The sequence below is a fragment of the Palaemon carinicauda genome, chromosome 39 (assembly GCF_036898095.1).
Source record: "Palaemon carinicauda isolate YSFRI2023 chromosome 39, ASM3689809v2, whole genome shotgun sequence".
Lineage (NCBI taxonomy): Eukaryota > Metazoa > Arthropoda > Malacostraca > Decapoda > Palaemonidae > Palaemon > Palaemon carinicauda.
This window is the reverse complement of record NC_090763.1, coordinates 39,664,732-39,692,231: the sequence shown is the minus strand read 5'-3', so window position 1 is coordinate 39,692,231 and position 27,500 is coordinate 39,664,732. Positions and strand designations below refer to the sequence as shown.

General features: G+C 42.3%; 1 protein-coding gene across 2 annotated transcripts in view; it reads left to right on the top strand.

The window, feature by feature from the left end:
- Positions 1-27,500, top strand: part of LOC137631137 (tRNA endonuclease ANKZF1-like) — a 406,209-nt gene that overhangs the window by 130,645 nt on the left and 248,064 nt on the right. For both annotated transcript variants that reach the window (XM_068362804.1, XM_068362805.1), the window contains exon 5: positions 1,691-1,762. In XM_068362804.1, coding sequence (XP_068218905.1) covers positions 1,691-1,762 — 72 coding nt within the window. The remainder of the gene's footprint in view (positions 1-1,690; positions 1,763-27,500) is intronic.

Genomic DNA, 27,500 nt, shown 5'->3' with positions numbered 1-27,500 from the left:
GTTTAGCTAGATCGCTAACACGCACACCTCGCTCATGCTTTTCTATTATTTCTTGTTTTAGTTCTAATGAAAGCATTGACTTCTTCCTTTTCTCACCACTACTACTTCCTGAACCGAAACTAAGCTTTTTAGGACCCATGATTATAAGTAAAATAAAAAATGAAACATGAGAAAAAGAAGATAAAAAACACTGTTAATAATGGAGCGAATAGAGAACAACCACACGATGCGCATGAGGTGAGAGGACTGATCAAGGCGACGCTCGATTGGCGTCCCTCCGATGTGCTTCCGTCTACCGGCGTAAACAAGAAACTACGATCGACGCTTCGAGAAAATTCTACGCCTACGCGTAAGATCTACGTCATATGTTGGAGCAAGACTTCGGGTGTCGAGACAGAAATTTGATTGAATTTTACTTCGGATGTTGGAAAATTCGTATGTAAAGACAATCGAATGTAGAGGTTCCACTGTATATATATATATATATATATATATATATATATATATATATATATATATATATATATATATATATATATATATATATATATATATACATACACATATACATACATACATACATTTACATATACATATACATATACTTATATATACTGTATATATATATATATATATATATATATATATATATATATATATATATATATATATATATATATATATATATATATATATATATATATATATATATATATGCCTTGGTCTAATATATCCTAATCAATCCCCTTAGGGCAAAGATATCCAAACTATGTTTCGTAAAGTAATTCTCCACTTGCAGTAACTTCCCAATCTGATTCGCGGTTCTAACATTCCAATTACCAATGTTTTTATAGACTAGAATTGTTTTATTAGTTTTTATTTGCTTTTCTTTGTCTGGTTACCACAATTCCTCCATCTGGATCAGTATGGTAGACAAATTATTAATTCTTGGATAAGGAGCATTAAAGATTAAAGTAAACAATTTTATAGCAAAATGAAATGCAGGAATTTCCATTCTTACCAAGAGTTTTAGATCGCCTACCTTCCTCCCTTCTTTTATGGGTTTGGAGTAGTTGCTTGAGTCTCATATTGTCGATAAAAGAAGTATTGTAATGAATCTTCCAGGATGATGGGAGGGCTTGGGGAAAGCATTGTATGATGACATCAGCTATCAGAATGTAATGGCCTTAAGTGTACTGTCGTTAGAGGAAATCTGGTATACCATACTGTCAATTTGTTTTAATTTTTTTTTGTTGACAACTGAGGCAAGTATTGAAATTTTTTTTTTTATTAAAATTATATTATTGCCTCTTCATTAGTCTCAATACTGTATTTGCACCAATCATTTTTTCTATTGCAAGCTAGCAGCTCTTCTCTTTATCTCTCTTGATGGGGATTTAGTTATTTGTTATTGATTATTTTGATAAGATTCTAGATGTAGAATATATTCAGCTTGTGTTTGCGCTTTTATATGCGGATGGGAGAGTGAGAGAGATAGCTTCTACTGTAAAGTTAACAGTAAATTTAATCACTTTTAACATTTTCACTCAAGTTTTTATATTTCAAATTTCTGATCAAGGGGATTTCTAAGGTATTCAAATGTTTTATTTTGGCTTCTTTGGCATTGCAAATGTTTTGAATTTTAAGAAGTTTTGAAAATCAATAAATTAAGATCAATTCCTCATCACAGGTGATGTTTCAAGTATTTCTGGCTCGGAGAGTGACGAGGACACTGATGATGAAAAGAAGACCTTGGGAAATGGTAAGCTTTCTATATTTTCTGTCATAATCCTTTTTTATGTCTTTTTAGAATTTTTTGCAAGCTATTAGAGTAATATTTATTTATTACCATGGGTCTTATTTTTTAATTATCAGCTGTCAATTAGATAGTGTCAGCATGACCACACAACATTAAAAGTGATAATAAAAGAAACTTCATTTGTATGCCATCCCACCCTATTTAAAATTGTGCTAGGGCACTGAGCCAAAGCATATGCCATTCGATAACAGTTGTAAGTAGTGTATGATACATGATGGGAAATAGTTCAACTAAACTCATGGCTTAGCAGTGTTGGTCCCTTGTTCTTTCTTTGTTATTGAAGATTTTTATTTAGATTCTGCTTTTCCATTAGTGTTGATTAATGGATACTTGTTATCCTAGAGATTGAGGTATGTCTTCATTACCTAATTAACCCAGATACTGTACTGTCAGAAGTATAGAGTGGTTAAGTTATATTTGGACATAGCTGATCCACCTTCCCTCTGTTCAATATTCTGGGAATCCGTTTGCGATGTAGAAAATCTCTGTCCCATTCTACTAGTTCATCTAGTGAGCAGATGTCTGTGTATCCAACACTAGTAAAAAATTTTACTTAGGATAAGGATGCTAAGTGTATAAAGAGAAGTTCTGAGAAAAAGGATTTGATTGCGAAGAAAGGTAACTTATTACTAGAGATTGATAGCTTAGATATAAACAATGATGTATCTAGCATTGATTTGGTGAGCGATGAGATTCAGTCTATTTAATCTATTGTGATTACTTTGGTTACAAAGGTTTATTCTATGGTTGACATTATTTATAATGTTTTGCAATCATCAGTAGTAACTTATATTGTAAATAGTCCCACTTATACTGCTCCTAAGCTTACTATTATCCTTACCATTTTCAGAGGTTAGTGTTCCTGCTTATAGTAGTATTGTTGATATTTAGTCTCCCTAAAATATCAAATCTTAGGCAGTCTGTGATGCCACAAGATCATTTATCTGTTTATGTTTTTGATAATGATTTTGAAATTAGTTCTACAGATTCAGGTTTGAATTTCAATATTCTCTTCCCTTGTCTTCCCATTATCTCTGTCACCAGACAAATCTGGTTATGTGATGATTAACCAATTATCTGATTTCATAAAAGAGCACGTTATATCATTGTCCACTTTGGCGAGATATTTAAGAAGTAACCACTGTACATCATCATGAGAAAAATAATAATACATTGCACCACAAGATTTAATAAATACTTCAGTTACTGTGGAGAAGGATCATTCTCCCAAAACTAGGGTCAAGTTAAGCTGTACATTTCTCAAGACTTTGGTGTTGAGTGTCAAGCTACTTTTGTCAGAGTTTATGACATTTATAAGGATGAGAATTATGTGGATGAGATGTACCAGTATATGACGACAGGGCAGGATATGGATGAGAATAGTCAGATGTGTATTGTATGAACAATGGAATAGTTTAATGTTGAGGTAAGATTGTACCAGGGATTGGCTTTAAACCCTTTCCTGCTTGCAATTATCATGTAGATTAACCGATGGCATTTGGCAGGAGTCTCTTTGGTCCAAGTTATTTGCAGACATGGAGAGTGTAATGAGAATACCGAAGCAAATCTTGAAATTTGATGGTATGCACTAAAGAGGAGGGGTATGAAAGTCAGCCTAAGTAAGATAGTACAGCAATACCTTGACATAGGAGTATAACTCTTTCCTGGACCGAGCTCGTGTGTCAATTTGCTTATATCTCAATTCAGATTTTCCCACATAAAATAAATGAAAAAAATTTAATCCTTTCCCACCCTATTAAAAACACCCAAATCAATGATAATAACAATGGAAAAACATGTTTATTCCTACTTGGATACAAACTTCTGAGTAATTTAATGGTTACTTCTGATCATGTTTTCTACGACCAGTTCAACCAAAATTTCGGATGATTGCATCATGCTTCGTACTGGGTAAACACAACATCTTTTCACACTACCAGTCGCAAAGTGAAGAAGTCGTTCTCTCACATCCTCTCTACAATGGAGCCTTTCGGATTCTTCTTGCTTACCCTTTTTGTGTAGCATTCCTGAGTTGTGTTTTTTCATAATTCACCGTCAGATGAGTGTCTACTCATTAACTTTGAGTTACGTGAGTGTTTGTGTCAAGTAAATCTTAATATTCACGTCCTTGCCTAGGATAGCATAGCTACATTTGTGGTGTCCTTTCTGCCGGATGGATTTGGACACACTGCCTCCTTGCCCCTGTTGTCTAGACAAGAGAGGTTCAAGAGAATCTCCATGTAATTAATGTAAAGATTGGTCTCTCCAGCGAGAAAGCTATGCCTCTTGCCATTGGAATCTGAAAGAGATTTTGTCATTGTTGAATCTTCTCGTGACGGGAGTTAGAGAGCAATTTCTTTCTAGGGGGCGTGAACCTCCCCTCAATATTACATGTCGAGAACTAGCTGAAGTATTAGCTTCAAAAGACACTAGTCAAGAGAGAGTTGAATATGCACGACGAGACCTTGAGGAACCAGTTCCTAGTTAATCTTACAGGATGATCAACGAACAGATGTGCTCTATAAAAAGATCCCGCTGAAGGGAACCTAGAGTTGAGAAAGCTTTTCCTCTAATTCAAAAGGCATCAGTGTGGGATGAGGAGAGCTCTCATTTCCCAACACATTCTCAGGAACCAGGTATGCCATATGACAATGGGGTCCCTAAGCTGAGATCTCCTTTACAAAGTCTTAAGCAATCCATAGAAGCTTATAAATGGTTCTGTCACACCCCCAGGCTTCATGGAACTGAGCATTCCCTTCAGCCCACCCTGTCCTTCCCTACCTAGAGTAGGAAAGTTAAGTAGAAGGGTCACCAATACCTATGCCTGTCTAGATCCAAGTAGGAGATTTGTCCAGCCAGATTACACTGTGCACTCTTCCATCTCAAAGCGTGATGACTTCATCACGCTCGTCCTTTCTTCTAGTGAAGAATTTTATTCACGTGCAAGGCAAGCCCACTATTCATCCCTGGATATTCCTTGTGAAGATAGATCATATGCTAGCATTAGGTGCGAGTATGTTTTTCCACAACACAGTAAGATTGAGGCTCCCTCCCTGGAAAGCTCGGATGATGGCCAAAATTATGGCCCCACGAACAGGTGTGATGAGCATAGAATGGTTTATATTCAGAATTCCCCCCTTCACATATAGAAGGTGATGGTAGGGAAGGAAACTTTTTACCACACGCCTGCAGCGGTACTGTCTGCCTTGAAAATTTACCTGACAAAAAGGCTTGCAGCGAAGAAAAAAAAAAAAAAAAAAGAGTCATTTTAGGTAATAAATCTTTTACTTATAATGCATCAGGCAGGGATCAAATACATCCCAAAGTGAGACAGGATTGACAAGAAAAGAAAGTCAATAGACCTATCTCTGCTCACTTATCGCATAGTAATGTTCTTACAAATGAAATAAGGTAGGAAGTTCAAGGCAATCATGGTTCTGCTGTCAACCCTGATACTGTACAAGGATTGATGACCTCATCCTTTGCCTAAGAAATAGGAAAAAGTCTACCTTAGAGAATTCTATCACGGAAGACCATCAGGAAGTCAGGATTCAGTCGCAAGCACAGAATCCCAAACCTAACTATGGCCTGGAACTCTTGGAATGGATGGAAGAGATGCTAAACTGATTTAAGAATTAGGTTTCAGCCCTGGGAAATTCTCTTAAAGTCAGCAGGTCCCCAGAGTTACCACCTATAACTCTTTCTGAGCTAAAGGATATTTTCATCCCTTCTGGGGCTTTCAGAGAACATTGTAGTCACCAGAGAGCTTTCCTAAATTAGTACCGTTTGCTCAAACAGAGGACGTGATAGCATTCTCTGACTTCTTTTTGGGCCCAGAAATGATGGCCATGAAGACAACAGCCGTGTCTGCAATACATACCTGGTCTTGGCTCGAGCATTGGTCTAGAGAAAAATTCCACTATACTATGAAGGAAAATCTTAAAGATCGGTGTACCTTACCAAGATTTAAAGATTTGTTACAGCTCTAGAATTCCTGCTAATTCAGACCATTTCCCTATGTGGAAACTGTGTCCTGAACAGACACGATGCAATCTTAATCAGATGTGCAGAACAACTAACCCCGGGTGAGGCACTGAATTTGAGGAATTCAGATTTGCTGAACTCCCTATATCTGATTCCTCAGTCAGAAGATTAGTCAGTGATAGCTAGGATCATTATACCTTAACAAGCAACTTCAGGAAGAGAAGTAACAATGAGTTGTAGACCTGCTTTACAGTGCCTACAAAGAGGCCTGTTTAAGATTTACAGGCAGTTCTATCCACCCATACCAGGGGATCAAGAGCCTCTCCCCCTAGGGACAGGAACCAAAGATCCAATAGCCCTTACTAGTGTTAGAGTATGCCCAAACTTACCACAGGGGGGAAGAGATTTTGTATCTAGGAGGAAATGATACCAATTAGGTCCAACCTCTGGAAATAGAAATGACATGTCCAAAATATGGCCGCTACTCTTCCCTGCGGTTTATCCCTTATTTTGGTTCATCTAGACAAGTCTCCACTGGATAGGTGTTGAAGCAGGCATCCATGACTGTTAGCCCTGGTATTAGATATTCTCTTCTGCAAGAGTATTCTATACCAGTCGCAGGCAGGGGTAGAACCTGGTGTCGTCCCTCAGGTCTCCCAACTGTGCAGAAAGTGGGGAGGGAAAGCTTCTTTGTACCTTTCTTCCCTCTCCCTGCCTTGTTTCCTCCTTTTTAGTTTAATCATTTTGGCCTAGCTGTTATTTTTGTTTACTATGGAAGTATTGGCTACTTGAATTGATGTACCAACCACTTTCTTTACCAATTAACCTCAAGGAAGATTGTTAAGAGTTTACCTTTTGAGATGAAGCTAAAATTTGGAGCACATATCCTTGTCTAACTCAAGGTCAAGACAGGAAGTTGAGCCTATGAAACTGGGCCCTACCTGCTCTACTTTAAAAAGAAGATATAGTAATACCTTGAGATACGAATTTAATTCATTCCGTGACTGCTGACGTATCTCAAAATATTTATTCCCCTTTGAATTAAAAGAAACAGAATTATTCCGTTCCAAGGGTTAAAAAATTTACCTAAAAAAAGCTCAAATTATGCTCAAATTACACTCAACAAACACTAAAGAAAGATAACTGCAAAAATGATGATGATACGAAAGTTGATATATAATAATGTTAATAAAAATGATTAAAAAAAAGTTTTACTCACCGCCTAGGCAAGTGCTAGCATATGGGATGCATGCAAGGAGGTGGGAGGGAGAGAAGCAAGGCTACCTTGCAGGGTAGCCTTGGAGACAGGGATGAGCAGCTAACGAAGGTGAGCTTGGAGGAGGAGGAGGCAGGGAGAGAGGGCTCAGACAGCATAGCCTAGCCTACGATACACATACAAACACACTTTTTTTTTTATTGCTTCGCGTTTTGTATTTTTTGGGGGGGTTCCATTTATATTTTGTTTTTTTTTGCTTTTTTTATTTCTTTTGGCCTTTTATTTTTGTAATATTTTGTGGGGGGGACTGAAGCCATGTCGTCCTGATGGAAGGTTCCTTTAGGCAGTTTTCTAAGGGATATTTAGCTACAGTGATACTCCCAGAGAATTGACCATAGGTCTCCAGAATTCTAACTCCTGGCACGAGTATCCTTAAAAATTTTCTTAAGGATATAGCATAATATCAGGGGACGTATTTCTTGATACGACACATGGCAATCTTTACCCCGAAATGAGTTTTCGCTCTGAGGGGGAAGAGTGGCGAAATTGAAGGGGAGCCGTCATCAAGGTTACCCGGTGGATTCCCTTCCCGTACTACTACAGGGCTCAATATGGCTACCCATTCCTTTATTAGTAGCAAATTATGCAGGGTGTATCTCCCGCTTGCTCCCGGCGTTTTGTTGCTAATATCCTGATTTATCATGCATTCTTCAGCATCTTCAGCCTCTGGAAAGTTGAGTATTTAATCTTTCCTGTTTATAAGTTTTAGCTTCATTCTCACAGTTAAATTAGCATAATTTAGTTGTGTTTAGTGGAGCTTAGCCGTTCACTGGAGGCACCATTTTGGACGCTGTCGTTTGCCATATATGCCTTATTTAGTCAGTAGAACAACGTTCCCGGTATTTAGCTTTAATGAATTATAGCTACTTAGGCAAATCATACTAGTGAAGATAAGATCATGCACGTATATTTCCTTTTCCTTACAATGTGTCGATCGTTTACGTTAGAGTCTCGGCGATATATCATAGCTGAGATCTTGACTTGCGCTAGGCTAGCCTACGCGTTTTAGTATACTTTCGTACATTATCCTCGTTTACCCTTTTGTATCATTTTATCAATTCAACAGGAGATAGTATATCTCCTAGAATTACCTATATAATTCGATACTCGTCTCTTTTAGAGATTTAAGGGTAAACCCTACCTTCCCTCTTGAGTGTGGCAACAACCCTATCTTGGTCTTGCCATAGAGTAGTGTACTCCGGCTTGACTAGGCTAGTGTTTTCTGTCTTCCCTCTCTGCCGGTGAGCATCCCGGCTTTGATTTACGACAGTAACTCAGAGTATTCAGTCTTGATGTCGGCAACTCTACTGCCGGGGGAGTAGTCACTCCCCTGCCGGTTTACAGTTGCAGTCATAGGAAGCCTAGCTTCCCTAGCCCGCATCTGAAAGTGGTAGTACACTGCCACCACCTTCTCCCTTGCGGTCCAGAAGACATGTCTTGTTTCGGCGAAGTCTTGGGCTGAGGAATCGATATTCTTCTGCCGGCCAAGACGGCGTCAATATTGAAACGATGTTTCTGAGTTCGTGACCGAAAGCGGGTGGCAATTGTGCCGCCTTCTTCCGACACGACACACAAACCCTTTCCCTGCCCCTCTCTGTCCTTTAGCGATGGCCTAGCCATTGCAAAATCTTTGGCCGGTATCCTACAATCTCCCCGCTCGCAGGGTGGGCTGTGCTGCTGGCCGGGTTCCTACATAGGCGGCTTGATTGCCGCTTCAGCCTACCCCCTACGGATGCAAGGCTCTGGGAAAGGTTGTGCTGGCCATGACGGCTGCTGGTGGGAAACCCTGATGTCTTTGAGTGTTCTTCAGTCCTCTCTTGGACTGCCATCCACAATCCCTGGAACCGGCAGAGTAGCCGGCAACAGACTCTGTGATTGGATGGAAGCTAGAATAATACATTCCCCCCTTCCATTTGAACCCTCATTCTGGAAGAAGGCAGTAGGGACAGTAGCCCCTACACCCTTATTATATTGTGCAAAACTATAATGATAAGGTGGCTCTTCTCTCCATGCTTTCTCTCTCTCTCTGTTGGCTCAGGTACTAGCCTTGCCGGCAGCATGCCAGCTGGACTGGTGCCGCCAGGTACTAGCCTACAGTATAAGTTTATACAGTAGCCAGTATTTCTGCAGTATTGTACACACTGCAGGCAGAAAACTATAGTATATATTATACAGTAGTTTATATTTTCCAACATATTCTGTGTGTCCTCTCACAGTCCATTGTTGAGACCAATTACAATATTGAAATGAAGTATTCCTTCAATACCCTAATGAGCCATAGGTCATCAGATCTTATATATTTTTACCCTACAATATTAATATTCCTTTTGGAAGGGTTAGTGCTAGTATACACTAATTTTAGCTCTAAAGATTAGAGCTCTTCCACTCTAGTTTTCCTTATATAAGGAAATTCTAATTATTAATATTGAGGGAGGTCACAACAATTGGCTGGACAGGAGGCACAGATATGTGTCTTTCCTATTTTCTTTCTAGCTTACCATCCTAAGATACATTGGTAATAGTAATACCATTTTATGCATGCATAAATAATTTATCAAGTGTGATAAATTACCATATAATCATTTCATTTTCCTTTCTTTACGGAAGGAGACCAAGGTGAAATGCGAGGTTATGTGCTGTAACCACAAGAGTAAGAACTTTTGTGGTCACACTATGTATAGGTCTCATGCCCCCTGCTCAGTCGCAACAGAAACCTTGAGGTATTGGGACCCCAAGGACTGTAACATCTGCTCGGCCTGGATGACCAAGGGTTTCGGAGATCCCAAATTGACGGAGTCGAGGGACGCTGCAAGGGAAAAGCTTCGGAGATGGATATGAGGGTTCCAGAAGAACTCTCCGGGACCGTACCTTCCCAACGACAGGATGAGAAGCATGCTGTTCCCGAAGGCAACAGCTGGTTCCGTCGTACCCCAGCCACGACCCGGGCCTCCTTGCATCCAGATTGCTGTTGAGGCCGACATTAACAAGGCGATGAAAGGCATGGACATCCATCAGGAGAGGATGTCTGAAGTGTCATCGGACACAGAAAAGGATCTCCTTCAAGAGGATCCTGAGGAAGAGGTGGCCCTGCCACCCGGAGAAGACGATGATCTTGAGTCGACGGAAGCAGAGGACCCCCATCTGTCCTTGTCGACATCCAGCCGGCACTGACCACGTCTTCGGCTCCTACCCCTCCATTAGTCTCGCTGGGTCAAGCGGTTATGGCCCAGATTACGATACTAATGGATACTCTACGTAAGTAAAACGTAGACATGAAGAAGGAAATGACGAAGGAATTCTGCGAAGCAACTCGGATAGTCACCTCCCGTGGGTCTTTCAAGCGACCCAGAGTACAGGACCTGCCACCTTGCTCCGAAACGAATCCCTGGAGGTATGCAAGAGTTTATGCCTCTTGCAAATGGGAAACTCTACATTTCGGAGAAGATGGGAGCTGTCCACCTGGACAACATCGAATTTTGGCCAAACTTTGCGGCTTACCCGGAGTGTTTCATCCGGCTAAAGAGTAAGCCAGCATCTAAAGAAGAGACGGAGCCAGTGGAGGTCTTGGTTTTCGACCACGACAAGGCACAGGCTCTCTTGACGAGTAGCCTAAAAAAGGCAGGGTATACCAACTCTAGAGTTTCTGTACTGAGCAAGAAACACCCTACTTTTCTTGCTCCTTCTTCAAGAGCTCTCCTCTTCTCGTCGAAAGCTCTCCAAAGTGTGATGAAGGCTATTGATGCCGGCAAATCATGTCCTACTCTAGAGGAGTGTAGGCCATTGTCTCTGGCCTTGCCCACAGATGAAAAGGAATGGAAAGTGGTCCACCTAACCTTCTCAATCTCAAAATTGATGCGGATATCGCAGGACAGCAGTTCAGCGAGAACCTCCCGAAGTTGTCAGACTTTCTCCTGAGTGGAGAACAGGAGACAAAGGAGAGGCTAGCTACTTCTCTTTCCCTCCAGAACTGCATGGAGATGTGTGCAGGCATTCCTAGTACCCCAGACATGTACACAGTCCTGACCAAGATACACATGGCCACTTTAGTCAAGGACTTACACGCTTTCGTGAAGGCCAGAAGGGCCTGCAGGAAGTTCGTGTTTGCCAATGGAAGCTGATTACGTCTTGAGTCTGGGGCAAGGACCTCTTCCCAAAGGAAGTAGTCCAAGAAGTTGCCGAGAAACTTGCCACGGAGAATAGGAATCTTCTCCAAAAGTGGGGCATTTCTTCAAAGAGAAAATCTTCCCCTGATCCTGGTCCCCAACCTAGGAGGAAGACAAAGAAACCATGACTACCTTCTCAGCCTGTACAACATCCCACGGTCACCATGACCACGATGCCCCAAATGGTTGCTCAACCACAAACCACCTTCTAAGTGGTACCTCAACAGCTGGTAGCCCAGTCACCAGCCTTCAACCCAAGTTTTGAGAGGCACACCACTACCTTTCGCCCGAAAGGAAGAGGATCTAGACGGGGCTCCTCAAGAAACCCCTCACGAGGCAGGGGAGGACATGGTCAGGGTGGCAAACCCTCAGGACCATCCAAGCAATGAAATGCTCCAGGTAGGAGGGAGACTCCTCCACTTTCAGGATCGTTGGACCTTTGATCCCTGGGCCCACAACCTAATAGAGAATGGACTAGGATGGAAATGGAACAAATCTTCACCTTCATTTCCTCAGTTCTTCCAACACTCCACCCCCTTACTGGAAGAATATACCTTGGAACTCTTGAACAAAAAGGTTATAAGGAAAGCAAAGTTCATCAAATTCCAGGGAAGGCTGTTTTGTGTTCCCAAGAAGGACTCGGATAAACTCATAGTCATTCTAGACTTGTCACCACTCAACAAGTTCATCGAGAACAACAAGTTCAGGATGCTAACCCTTCAACACATAAGGACCCTGTTACTGAAAGGGGCGTACACAGTCTCAATAGATTTGGCAGATGCTTACTGGTACCTTCCAGTCAGTCGCCCCCTCTCCTTCTACCTAGGATTCAAGTTACAGAAGACAAAGTATGTCTTCAGGGCCATGCCCTTCGGACTAAACATAGCCCCAAGGATCTTCACGAAACTTGCGGACGCAGTCGTACAACAACTACGCCTAGAAGGCTTTCAGGTAACTGCATACCTGGACGACTGGCTGGTGTGGGCAGCATCCAAGACTGCTTGTCTGCAAGCATCGAAGAAAGTGATCCAGTTCCTAAAACATCTAGGATTCAAGATCAACCACAAGAAGTCTCGCCTCTCTCCAGCTCAGGAGTTTCAATGGCTGGGAATCCATTGGAACTTGCAGCCACACTGTCTCTCCATTCCACCAAAGAAGAGGAGAGAGATCGTGGGTTCTGTCAAGAGACTACTGAAATCCAACAGGATCTCAAGACGCCAACAGGAAAGAGTACTGGGCTCTCTCCAGTTTGCAGCAGTAACAGACCCAGTGCTAAGAGCGCAGCTGAAAGATGTGTCAGGAGTCTGGAGAAGATACACATCAAACGCTCGAAGAGATCTACAGAGACCGGTACCAACCTTACTACGATCGCTTCTCAAGCCGTGGTCGAAGGTCAAGATCCTAACAAGGACTGTTCCCTTACAACCAACTCCTCCATCGGTGACCATCCACACGGATGCCTCGACGGAAGGAGGGGAAGGTCACTCCCATCAAAGGAAAGCCCAAGGAACCTGGTCATTCCTGTTCAAGACCTTTCACATCAACATTCTGGAGGCCATGGTAGTCGTCCTGACGTTGAAGATGCTATCCCCTCACAGATCAGCCCACATCAGACTGGTCTTGGACAGCAAAGTGATAGTGAGATGTCTGAACTGACAAGGCTCAAGATCGCCCTACATCAATCACGTGATGCTGGCCATCTTTCGCTTGGCAAGAAAGAAAAGATGGCACTTATTGGCAGTTCACCTATAAGGGTTCTGCAATGTGACGGCGGACGCTCTATCCAGGCTAAAGCCGATAGAGTCAGAATGGTCCCTAGACGCAGACTCATTCTCCTTCATCTTGGAAAAAGTCCCAGAACTGCAGATCAACCTCTTCGCAATGAGCGACAACAAGAAACTATCTCGATACGTAGCCCCGTACGAGGACCCTCGGGCAGAGGCGACAGACGCCATGTCCCTTGATTGGAACAGATGGACCCACATCTACCTGTTCCCTCCAACAAATCTCCTGCTGAAGGTCCTCAACAAGCTGAGATCCTTCAAGGGAACTGCAGCAGTAGTGGCCCCCAAGTGGCCCAAGAGCAACTGGTTCCCTCTGGTGATAGAACTGAAGTTGAGGCTGTTTCCTCTACCAAATCCATTTCTATCCCAATTCGTTCAGAAGTCGACTGTCTTCGCTTTATCACAGAGAACCCAAAACCTTCATCTCATGATTTTCTCGCCTTAGCAGTCAAGAAAAGATTTGGGATCTCGAAAGAGAGTATAGACTTTTTAGAAGAAACAAGTCTCAAGTCAACTAGAAGACAATATGAATGTTCTTGGAAGAAGTGGGTCGCTTTTGTTAAAGCCAAAAAGCCGACGGAGATTTCGATGGATTTCTGCCTATCCTTCTTCATCCACCTTCACAAGCAAGGCTTGGCTTCTACCACGATAACTACGTGTAAGTCAGCTTTGACTAGACCTCTTCTATACGCCTTCCAGGTGGACCTGTCGAACGAAATCTTCAACAAGATTCCGAAGGCATGGGCTAGACCTAAACCAGCAGCTCCTCCAAAGCCCATTTCATGGTCTCTGGACAAAGTCTTACACTATGCTTCGAACTTGAACAATGAAGATTGCTCTCTAAAGGATCTAACACAAAAAGTGATATTTTTGTTCGCTATAGCCTCAGGGGTTAGAATTAGTGAAATAGTAGCCCTATCAAGAGACAAGGGCCATATTCAGTTCACAGAAGTGGGAGAACTGAATCTTTTTCCCGATCCTACCTTTCTCGCTAAAAACGAGCTACCCACCAAAAGGTGGGGTCTCTGGAGAATCTGCCCTCTGAAAGAAGATGTCTCTCTCTGTCCAGTAGAGTGTTTAAAGGTCTATCTTCGTAGAACTTTTGACTTCAGGGGAGGACAGCTCTTCAAAGGCGAAACCTCAGGATCAAACTTATCCCTGAAACAACTGAGGGCGAAGCTCACCTACTTCATTCACAGAGCAGATCCTGATAGTACATCTGCAGGTCATGATATGAGAAGGATTGCTTCCTCGCTGAACTTTTTTCAGTACAGTATATGGACTTTGAGAAACTCCACTCATACACTGATTGAAAATCCTCTAGATCCTTTTATAAACATTATGCGAAGCAAGTGCATGGTTTGAAACATTTTGTGGTGGCAGCAGGTAGTGTTGCAAAACCTATCGTCTAGTGCTGCGATGAACAGTGAACTGTTTGGGACTGTGACAGTTTGGGTGAAAAGGTGTTAACACCTTGCAGAGTAATACCTTTTATTAAAGGTTACCCTGGTGCCCCTAGGACTGTTCTTTATAGGTGTAGAATCATACTAATGACACTAGGGCCATGTGTACACTTGTACGCAGTGTTAAAACTCATCCAACATTTACAGTAAAATTATCTTAATAATTTTCAAAGGATTTTGAGTGGCTAATATACTGTATATGTCTTCCCTTTCAGGTGATAAATATATATATACCTTTAGAATGTTGGCTGCATGTTAATTGATTCTAATTTAATACATTCGTTGTTCCATTTAAGTTGTGTATAAAAATAAAGGATAAAAATGTATTTGCGTCGTATTCATCCCAAAGTAGCCGAATAAAATTTTTATTTAATTTAATAAGGTAATACATGAAGGTGCACATATGTGTGAACATATTTATTGAAAGATAATTACATTTGTTCCAACATATTTACAAACCTTGTTGCTTCTATAGTCAATGATGACATTTCCCTGCAGGGGGCAGGAAGCCCTAAGATTGTTCCAAGCTTAGTGGTTTTGACGAATAAAGGTACCGTCATATATTTATGTGATCTGGATGACCATATAGAAGCTTAATCAAGGTTAAGGCACTTATACAAACCCACAGATACAGTACTTTCAAGTAATTTTCTGGTAAGCTTCTATCAGGACAACATGGCTTGAGCCCAAAAAACAGATTTTGAAGCAAAGCGAAAAATCTATTTTTGGGTGAGATGGCCATGTCGTCCTGATGGACCTGCCCTCCTTTTCGAAGAAAAGGAGTGTACATATGTAACAATTCCCACCCGAAACTACTCTATCTGTAGCCACCATGCTTAATTGCTACAAGGAATGGGTAGCCATATTGGGCCCTGTAGTAATACGAGAAGGGGATCCATCGGGTAACCTTGATGACGGCTCCCCTTCAATTTCGCCACTCTTCCTCCTCAGAGCGAAAACTCTATTCGGGATGAAGATTGCCATGTGTTGTATCAAGAAATACGTCCCCTGATATTATGCGATATCCTGAGGAAAACTTTTAAGGATACTCGCCCCAGGAGTTAGAATTCTGGAGACCTATGGTCAATTCTCTGGGAGTATCACTGTAGCTAAATATCCCTTAGAAAGCTGCCTAAAGGAACCTTCCATCAGGACGACATGGCCATCTAATCACCTCCACTATCACTTTTGGCCCTTATGGCCTACTCACCTTCAACACTTGGATGGCGTGGTCATTTTATAAGAAAGCAATCAAGAGAGGTCTGCTTTTTTTTTTTTTTTTTTTTTTTTTTTTTTTTTAAGATGTTTCTGAAGTGTGTATCATGTATCATTATAATAGGCACTCGCTCTCCCTGTATGCAATTTCTCTGTGTTCTTTCAACAAAATCAGATACTGTTTGCCACAAGCCGAGGATCTCGAGAATTTCTCTTGAAGTTAGCACCTCCTCTTCCTCGACCTCCTCCTCACTGCTGAGTTCCTGCATCACCTCCATAGGACAATCTCCTGTAACTCCTTCAGATCCTCCGTTGTGAGTTCTTCAGCATGTTCTTCAACCAACTGCACAACATCGGCCTCATCTACCTCCATCCTCATGGAAAGACTAATAGAAACAATTTCCTCTTCAACAGGTGGTTTTGGTGTTTGATTGAACACTTCAAAGTCGTTCTCGTCAACAACACATGGCCATAGCTTTTTCCAGGCTGAGTTCAAGGTTCTCATGATAACACCTTGCCAGGAAAGATTGATCAATTTAAGCCTGATTACGATATTATAATGATCTTTCCAAAATTCTCCTAAAGTGAGGTTAGTGTTTTCAGTAACCTCAAAACACCGTTTGAATAGGTGCTTTGTGTAGAGTTTCTTGAAATTTGATATCACTTGTTGGTCCATAGACTGGAGAATAGATGTTGTGTTGGCTGGCAGATACAACACTTTAATGAAGTTATATTCATCTAAGATGTCATCCTTAAGACCTGTAGGATGACCAGGAGCATTGTCCAACAGAAGGAGACATTTAAGTGGGAGACCATTTTCTGTTAGATATTTCTTAACAGCAGGACCAAAGGCTAGGTTCGTTCACTCGATGAAGAACTGCCATGTTACCCAGGCCTTATTATTAGCACGCCACATGACCTGTAGCTTTTCTTTCAACACCTTATGGGCTTTAAAGCCCCTTGGATTTTCAGAGTGATACACCAACAAAGACTTCACCTTACAATCACCTGTTGTGTTAGCGTAAAGGCCGAAAGTAAGCCTATTCTTCATAGGCTTATGTCCGGGAAGCTCCTTTTCCTCAGCAGGGATATAGGTCCTCCTTGGCATTTTTTTCCAAAAAAAGCCGTCTCATCATAATTAAATACCTGTTGAGGTATGTAGGCTTCCTGGGCAACAAGAGAATTAAAGCGTTGAATAAATTCTTCAGCAGTCTTCACATCTGCACTTAATGCTTCGCCATGCCTAACGAGTAAGTGGATGCCAGTTCGTTTTTTGAAATTTTCAAACCAGCTATGGCTGGCTTTAAACTCATCTCCAGTGCCTTGCGATGACTCTCTTCCCTCCTCAGCTGCATCCTGTTTAAGGTCATTGAAGATGGCAACAGCCTTTTCAGAAATTATAGTTTCTGTAACCAAGTCACCAGCCAGTTCCTTTTCCTTTATCCATATCAAAAGTAGGCTCTCCATCTCATTATGCAAATCAGAATGCAACTTTGACATAATAGTTACGCCTTTAGAACGCTACACCTTCTTTATTGCGTCCTTTTGTTTGAGAATGGTGGATGCATTGTGGCCATATTGAGGGGCCAAATCACAGATTCTCACACCTCTTTGATGCTTTCTTTTAATCTCATGCTTTATTTCCATTGAGATAATTTTCTTTTTTTTTTTTTGCTTATCCTTACACAATAAATGTTAATAAAATAAAGGAAAACACACAAGAATTTTAAACACACAACAACACAACGTTTTCTATACGACGGCAACGAACACACTGGGAGAGAGAAGTTCGGGTAACCTCGGGTGCTGCGTGAGCTTTTGGATCGACTCGGGTAGCCAAACGAACACTTTGTCACCTACCAATAGCGTTGCACGATTTTTGAAATCGTATCTCAACAATATTGTTGTATCTTAGGGCGTAAATATAGATACAATGTATCATTGTATTTCAAAAAAATTGTATCTGAGTGCATTTATATCTCAAGGTATTACTGTAGTCCCAACCAGTGGTGACTAGAAGTCTGGCTATGTGCGGACAGATTTTATCTGTTTCATGCAGGAGTTATTCGAAACACGATTGTTGTCAATATCTTTTTCTCCGAGCAAATATTACCCGTCCTGAGAAATAAGGTCTGCCTTAGTATCCATCGTACGAATGGTGTTTAGTGTCATAAGATTTATGCAAAACCCCTCCCTTGTCATAAGAACTGGACTTATCATGACCTTGGGGGCATAACACCCTGATAATTTACCCATGAAAAAATTGTCAGTTGCCCTCCTGTTTTCTTTGTCCCCGTTCCTCTTAACAAAGCTGGTTCTCGAATGATAACCCTACTTTGAATCGTTTAACATGCCAAACTGCTTGTTAACTCAATCTCAGCCAGTACTATGATAGTGACCAATGTCCTCCTCCCTCAACTCTAAAATCAAGATCAGGAGATATGAGGGAGTCAGTTGGATACCTCTCCTTACTTAGTTTAATGGAGATCAACAAGCTAAGTCTCATGATAAGTCAGCAGAGACTGTTAGACCGAGTGAAGGTTTTTTCTCAAACCAGTCGTAATTAATGGCTTGAAGGGTCGGGTAAGAATCCTAACCTAATATCTTCCCAGAGAAGAATCTATCGGCAAGAGGGTCATCCTGGTCATATAGAACCTCTACTAGATTAGCTTTGGTATGGAGGGAATTCCAAGACCACATTCCCTTTTGCTTAAGGATGTTTGACATCTTGAAAACAGTACCTATAACCTTTTTGCATACCCTGAGCAAAGCATTGAGGAGCACCATCTCTCTCTCTGCAAGAAAATTTAAATAAAAACCTATATACCCGCAGGGAAAGTATGGCTAGGGAACCCCCCCCCCCCCCCTCGAGCATGTGATATGCATGCCCTGGTGCATGACATTCAGAATTGTCTCCTTTGGTGAAAAGAAAGGAAAAAAATGCCTAGTAACTCATGCCATTGTATTAGCTTGCCACATCACTTGAAGTTTTTTTTTTTATTATTATCAAGATCTTGTGACTTACAAAGCTCGTGTGTTTTCGGAGTGATACATCGACAGTGGCTTGATCTTGCAGTCACATAGGCTAACACCAAACTATCCTTCATGGATTTATGGGCTGATAATTTCTTCTCTTAAGCCATTATGAATGTCTTCTATGGCAGTAGTCGCCAACTTTCCAAACTTCATGAACTACTAAAGTGTATAGTTTTAAATTTCACGAACCACTTTAATATGAATTTTTAAGAAGAAGGTACACTGTATACATATTCTTTTATATAATAGTAGGAAAATTTTTATTGTGTTTATATAAAATTCAAATGTTTAATATAAAGCTCAAGTTGAATTATTAAAGAAAAAAGATTAAATTTGAAGTTTATTAAAGTACTGTATTACACATTTTTAGTGTGATATTTGATTCTTCTTGTTTGAGATAAGTTTGTGGATTTTTGGCTCCAATGACATTACTGCAAAACAGAGAGACAATTTCATTTCAATCCGAGACCTGTATTGAGTCTTAATCGCTGTGATAAATTAAATTGTCTTTTCACACAAATGTTATTGAAATTGAATAAAAATTTTCATTGCTTTTTCACTCAGGGAAAGGTATTCACTTTTTATACAAAGCCAAAAATGAGGTCTTGATAAGGATGACAGGAAAATAGCTTTGAGACTATCGTCTCATGATAGATCGATGAGGCTCTCTTTTTATTCACACTTAAATGTGTATTGTTATTTTTATTATTTGCTTCAAATGGATCTGCTATCCACAAAATGCCATGCCTGGGATCTTCTGTTGTGTTATAGCAACCCAAAAATTCTGTCAGTGATAGTAAGTTCTATCAGATAGGAAATCTTTGATAATGACCTATTTTCAATACCCTTTTTTTTTTCAAACTACAAGTCTATTACATCCTATTTAATTTGAATTTGAAAAAAAGAATTGGTATTTGAACAACAGTTACTTATCGTGTTTGATAAGTTTCACATATAGAATCATGAAGATAGGAACTGTCTGTAATCTCCATATTTACTTAAATTTATGACACACTTTTGGGTTTGCATCATCTAAACATTATCTCATCTCTTTCACTGTTTTCTGGATCTTACTGAACCATGGAGGGTAAATGTGTTTTTTGGGCTCAAGCCATGTCGTCCTGATGGAAGGTTCCTATTGGTAGCTTTCTAAGGGATATTTGGCTACAGTGATATTCCCGGGGAATTAACCTTTAGGTCTCCAGAATTCTAACTCCTGGTGTGAATATCCTAAAAAATTTCTTTTAAGGATGTCGCATAAAATCAGGGGACGTATATCTTGATACGACACATAGCAATCTTCACCCCGAATAACGTTTTCGCTTCGAGGGGGAAAGTGGCTAAACTGAAAGGGAGCTGTTATCAAGGTTACCCTTCCTCCCATACTACTACATGTCTCCAAGATGGCGCTCATTCCTATTTCAGTAGCGATTGCACACGGTGGTTTTCCCTGTTATCTAACGTTTTTGATCGTTATTGAGAGGATTTAATATGCAATTTCCAGCTTCTTTCGCCTCTGGAAAGTTGAGCATTTAGTCTTTACAGTGTATAATTTTTAGCTCCTGCTTTACAGTAAAATTAGTTAATTTATGTGTTTTGGAGCTTAGCCAGTCACCGGAGGCGCCATGGGCGCTGCCGTTCGTTATGCATGTTATTTAGTTAGCAGAACGACATTCCCGGTGGTAATAGCATTAATAAATTATGAAAGCTATTTAGGCACAATTATACTAGTAAAGATATATTATGCATACAAATATCCTCTTCCTTATGTCGATCGTATACGTTAGAGTTTCGGTGATTTAGGTAACCGAGATCTCGCCCTGCGCTAGGCTACCTAGCCTATGGGCTTTAGTATACTTTCATTGTCCCCGGTTACCCTCGTGTATCGTTTTATCAATTCAACAGGAGATAGTATATCTCCTAGAATTAATTATATAACTCGATACTCGTCTCCTGTGGAGATTTAAGGGTAATCCCTCCTTCCCTCTGAGTGCCGCCATAGGCGACAACCCTATCTTAGTCTTGCCATAGAGTAGTTTACTCAGGCTTGACTAGGCTAGTGTTTTCTGTCTCCCACCCTTGCCAACGAATATGCCGGCTTGGGTTTTCGACAGAACCTCAGAGTATTCAGTCTTGCTGCCGGCGGCCGAGCGGCAGGGTGAGTAGTCACTCCCCTGCCGGCTTAGAGCTGTTGGCATAGGAGGCTAAACCTCCCAAGGCCGCACTTGAAGTGGTAGTATGATGCCGCCACCTTCTCCCCTGCAGTCTAGAAGACTAGTCCTGTTTAGGCAGCCCCTAGGCTGAAGAATAGATATTCTGCTGCCTAGGATGGCACCGATACTGAAACAAAGTTTCTTCCTTGTGTAGAAGTGGCGGCAATCCTGCCGCCTTCTTCCACTCTTGATACAGGACCCTTTTTCCTGCCCCTCTCTGTCCTTTAGCGATGGCCTAGCTATCGCAATTCTGTGGCCTGCGTCCTACAATCTCACCGCTTGCCGGGTAGATTGTGGTGCCGGCCGGGCTCCTACATAAGCAGCTGTATAGTCACTCAGTCTTTCCCTTATGGACCCAAGGCTCCGGGAAAGGTTGTGCCGGCTGTGACCCCTCTGCTGCTGAGTGTTCTTCAGTTCTCTCTTGGACTGCCATCCACATTCCTGAAACCGGTAATGACTGGCAATGGATCTTGTGGCTGGATGGAAGCTTGAATGATGTATTCTCCAATTCCATTGGAACCCTCATTCTGGAGGAAGGCAGTAAGGTTATATACTTACACCCTTATTTATTGTAAACATACATTTTAATAAGGCAGCCCTTCACTCCATGTTTTCTCTCTCTCTGTCAGCTAGTGCCACCAGGTACTAACCCAGCCGGCAGCATGTCGGCTGGACTGGTGCCGTCAGGTGCTTACTCAGTCGGCGGCATGCCAGCTGGACCAGTACCGTCGGGTACTACCCAGCCGGCCGACTGTGCCGCCAGGTGCTAGCCCTGCCGGCAAGATGCCGGCTGAACTACAGTATATGATTATACAGTAGCCAGTAGATTTGCAGTATAGTATATATTGCAGACAGAAAACTATAGTATATATTATACAGTAGTTATTTTCCAACATACCTTGTGTATCCTTGCACAGTCTTATGCTGAGACCAGTCCTATATTGAAATAATAGAATTCCTTTAATACTCTGATTAGAAATCAGTTAAAACTTACCCCACAATATTAAATAATTTAAGAAGGGTCAGTGGTAGTGTACACTTATTCTATCCCTAGAGGTTAGAACCCTTTTCTTTTGAGTTTGCCCTGATAAAGGAAACTCTATAACCTTAATATTGGGGGAAGTCACGGCAATTGGCTGGAAACGATACACAATTATGTGTCTTTAATATTTTCTTTCTAGCTTACTATCCTAAGCTATAATGGTTAAAATATTAATATTTTGCATAATCTGTTTATCATGTGAGATAAACAACCGCATACTCATTTTATTTTCCTTTCTTTACAGGAGGAACACCAGATGAAATGCGATGCGATCTTCTGCAACCATAGGAATAAGAACTTCTACGGTCACAAAGCGTACAGGTCTCATGCCCCCTGCACCATCACTACCGAAACCCTGCCGTACTGGGACCCCCAAAACTGCAATATCTGCCGGACCTTGGTGACCGAAGGTTTCGACAACCCCAAGTCAACGGAGTCGAGGGAGGCGGCACGAGAAAAGCTGCGCAAGTGGGTACGAGGGTTCCAGAAGAACTCTCCGGTACCATACCTACCTAAAGATAGGATGCGTAGCTAGCTGTTCCCGAAAGCGGGTAGTGAAATTGTCTTGCCCCAAGCACGACCCGGACCTCCCTGCGTCCAGATTGCCGTCGAGACAGATGTCAGTGAGGCGTTCCAAAGCATGGACATCCACCAGGAGGAAAGGATGTCTGAATTGTCTACGGACACTGAAAAGGATCTACTAAAGGATGATCCCGAGGAGGAATCTACTCTACCTCAGGAAGAAGATGATGATGTCGATTCGGAGTCCCTTCCGTCTGTGCCGGCACCAGAGCCGTTACCCACGACATCTTCAGCTTCTACCCCTCCATTGGACAACATGAGCCAGACACTGGCCCATCTTACGGCCTTAATAGAGAACATTAGCAAGCAAGGCGAAGCAAGGGAAGCGAGACTCGAGAGAGAGCCCTGTGAAGCTCGACTTACCGCCTCCCGAAGGTCATACAAGCGACCCAGAGTCCAAGACCTCCCAGCTTGCTCCAAAACCAATCCCTGGAGGTATGGCAAACTCTATATCTCGGAGAAGATGGGAGCCATCCCTTTAGATGACATCCAGTTTTGGCCAAGCTTTAACGCTTTCCCTGATTGCTTCATTCGACTAAAGCATGAACCAACGCCAAAAGAGGAGACGGAACTGAAGGAGGTCATGGTTTTTGACCACGATAAGGCACAGGCTCTCTTGTCGAGTAGCCTGAAAAAGGCGGGCTATTCAAACTCGAAAGTGTCCGCCTTGAGCAAGAAACACCCTAACTTTCTTGCTCCTCCTTCAATAGCTTTCCCCTTTACGTCGAAGGCATTTAAAGCTGTTGCCAAGGCAGTGGAGACAGGCAAACCATGCCCTGCACTAGAGGAGTGTAGGCCTCTAGCTTTAGCATTGACCAAGGAAGAGAAGGAATGGAAGGAAGTCCACCTAACCTTCTCAGTAGGGAAACTGGACGCAGATATCGCTGGACGACAGTTTAGCGAGAATCTCCCTAAACTTTCTGACTTTCTCTGATGCAGCGAACAAGAGACGAAGGAGAGACTTGCTGCATCCTTATCCTTACAAAACTGCACAGAGATGTGTGCAGGCCAAAGAAGTACCCCATACATGCTCATGGTCCTGGCCAAAATGCATATGGCCACCCTAGTAAAGGACCTGTATGCTTTCATGAAGGCTAGGAGAGCCTGTAGAGAGTTCGTGTTTGCTGCTGCAACAGTGAAACACGAACCCAGCATGCTGATATCTTCTAAAATCTGGGGTAAAGACCTCTTCCCGAACGAAGTAGTCAAAGAGGCAGTTGAGAAAGCCATCACGGAGAATAGAAACTTTCTCCAGAAGTGGGGCATCTCCTCAAAGAGGAAGTCTTCCCCGGATGCGGGTCCCCAACCTAAAAGGAAGACGAAGAAGCCTAGACTTCCCCCTCGGCCTGCTCAACAACATCCCACAGTCACCATGACCGAGGTGCCCCAAGTGGTGGCCCAACCACAGACCACCTTCCAAGTGGTGCCTCAACAGCTGGTTGCCCAGTCACCAGCATTCAACCCCGGGTTTGAGAGGCAAACCACTACCGTTGAACCGAAAGGTAAAGGATCCAGACGGGGCTCCCCTAGACATCCCTCAAGAGGTAGGGGAGGACGCGGTCGAAGAGGTAAACCCTCCGGACAATCGAAGCAAGGAGATGCTTCCGGTAGGAGGGAGGTTCCAACATTTTCAGGATTGAGGGGCCTTCAATCCTTGGGCCCACAGCCTAATCAAGAATGGACTAGGATAGCCTAATCAAGAATGGACTTGGATGGAAATGGAACAAGTCTCCACCATCATTTCCTCAATTCTTCCAACACTCTACCCCCCTCACTAGAAGAATATACCTTAGAGATCTTGAGCAAACAGGTTATAAGGAAAGCAGAGTCCATCAAATTCCAGGGAAGGCTGTTTTGTGTTCCCAAGAAGGATCCAGATGAACTCAGAGTCATTCTGGACTTGTCGCCACTCAACAAGTTCATAGAAAACAGCAAGTTCAGGATGTTAATCCTTTAACACATAAGAACCCTGTTACCCAAAGGGGCGTTCACAGTCTCGATAGACCTGGCAGATGCTTATTAGCACCTTCTAGTCAGTCGCCCCCTCTCCCTCTACCTAGGATTCAAGTTACAGAAGAAAAAGTATGTCTTCAGAGCCATACCCTTCGGACTAAACATAGCTCCAAGGATCTTCACTAAACTTGCAGACGCAGTCATGCAACAACTACCCCTAGAAGGTGTTCAGGTAGCAGCGTACCTGGACGACTGGCTGATGTGGGCAGCATCCAAAACGGCTTGTCTGCAAGCATCCAAGAAAGTGATCCAGTTCCTGGAACATCTGGGATTCAAGATCAACTTCAAGAAGTCTCGACTCTCTCCAGCTCAAGAGTTTCAATGGCTGGGAATCCATTGGAACTTTATGTCACACTGCCTCTCCATTCCCTCAGGGAAGAGGAGGGAGATTGCGGGGTCTGTCAAGAGACTACTGAAGTATTTCAAGACGCCAACAGGGAAGAGTACTGCGCTCTCTCCAGTTTGCAGCAGTAACAGACCCAGTGCTAAGAGCACAGCTGAAAGATGCGTCAGGAGTCTGGAGAAGATACGCATCAAACGCTCAAAGAGATTTAAAAAGACCAATTCCGACCTTACTACAATCACTTCTCAAGCCGTGGTCAAAGGTCAAGACCTAACGAGGACCATGACCTTGCAACCACCTCCGCCATCGGTGACCATCCACACGGATGCCTCGACGGAAGGAGGGGAAGGTCACTTCCATCAAAGGAAAGTCCAAGGGACTTGATCATTTATGTTCAAGACTTTTCACATCAATATTTTGGAGGCCATGGCAGTCCTCATGACGTTGGGAAAACTCTCCCCTTGCATATCAGTCCACATCAGGCTGATCTTGGACAGCGAAGTGATAGTGACATGTCTGAACCGACAAGACTCGAGATCGCCCAATATCAACCATGTGATATTAGCCATCCTTTATTTTGAGAAAAAGAAGAGATGGCACTTATCAGCAGTTCACTGACAAGGGTTCCGCAATGTGACAGTGGACGCTCTATCCAGGCTCAAGCCGATAGAGTCAGAATGGTCCATAGACGCAGACACATTCTCCTCCATCTTGGAACAACTTCCGGAACTGCAGATCGACCTCTTCGTGACGAGCGACAACAGGAAACTACCTCGATAAGTAGCCCCATACGAGGACCCTCTTGCGGAGACAACGGACGCCATGTCCCTCGGTTGGAACTAATGGACCCGGATTTACCTCTTCCTTCCAACCAATCTCCTGCTGAAGGTCCTCAACAAGCTGAGATCTTTCCAGGGAACGGCAGCTCTCGTGGCCCCCAAGTGGCTCAAGAGCAACTGGTTCCCTCTAGTAATGGAACTGAAGTGGAGGCTGGTCCCTCTACCGAACCCAGCACTATCTCAACGGGTTCAGAAGTCGACTGTCTTCGCTTCATCACAGAGAACCCAAAACCTTCATCTCATGATTTTCTCGTCTTAGCGGTTAAGAAAAGGTTTGGGATCTCTTAGAAGAATACAAGTCTAAGTCAACTTGAAGACAATATGAATCATCTTGGAAAAAGTGGGTTACTTTCGTTAAAGCAAAAGGACCGAAGGAAATCTCAATAGACTTCTGTCTGTCTTTCTTTATGCACCTTCATGAACAAGGTCTGGCCGCCAACACGATAACTACGTGTAAGTCAGCCCTTAGTAGATCTCTTCTATACGCCTTTCAAGTGGACCTAACGAATGAAATCTTTAACAAGATCCTGAAGGCATGAGCTAGACTTAGGCTTACAGCTCCTCTGAAGCCCATTTCATGGTCCTTGGACAAGGTCCTACATTATGCTTTATCTGTGAACAATGAAGATTGTTCTCTCAAGGATCTAACCTAAAAGGTTATTTTCCTGTTCGCTATAGCCTCAGGGGCTAGAGTTAGTGAAATAGTAGCCCTATCAAGAAATGAGGGCCACCTTCAGTTCACAGAAGTGGGAGAACTGAATCTCTTTCCTGATTCAACCTTTCTCACCAAGAGCGAGCTACCCACTAAGAGATGAGGTCCCTGGAGAATCTGCCCTCTGAAGGAAGATGTCTCTATATCCAGTAGTGTCTCTAAAGGTCTATCTTAGAAGAACTTCAGACTTAAGGGGAGGACAGCTCTTTAAAGGAGAAACTTATCCCTAAAACAACTGAGGGTGAAGCTCACCTACTTCATTCGCAGAGCGGATCCTGACAGTTCACCCGCAGGTCATGATCCAAGAAAAATTGCTTCATCACTGAACTTTTTTCTGTATATGGACTTTGAGCATCTTTGCTCATATACTGGATGGAAGTCATCCAGGGTGTTCTACAAACACTATGCAAAGCAAGTGGACGAACTGAAGCATTACGTGGTAGCGGCAGGTAGTGTATTAAAACCTATCGTCTAGTGCTGCGATGAACAGTGAATTGATTGGGACCATCAATTAGGGTGAAAATGTGTTGACACTTCCAGTGCGATACCTTTTGAGTGGGTGTCACCATGGTGACACCAAGACTGTTCAAAATCTCAGGTGTGGAATTATACAGATAACACTTGTGCCGTGTGTACATAGTACACAGTGTTGATTGTATACAACATTTACAGAAAATTATATTAGAAAATTTTATCAAAATTTTCAAATTTACGAGTGGCACTAATCATTTCTTCCTCACAGGGAGGAAAAACCTTTTCTGTATACGTTGTACGTATAATTCCCTTAATATATTACACTCGTTATTCCATTTGGTAATTTATTCGAAATAAATGTTTATTAGAGTGTAATTGCATCTTATTTTGCCCTGCGATTAGCATAATAAATATGGCCAGAGTTCTCTTTCATATTTAACTAAGTAAACCTCATATTATTGTATGCTTACAAACAATGGATATAGTTGATACTTAGTTGTTCCGACAACATATACAAACCTTGAGACCTTTGTATATCTAGT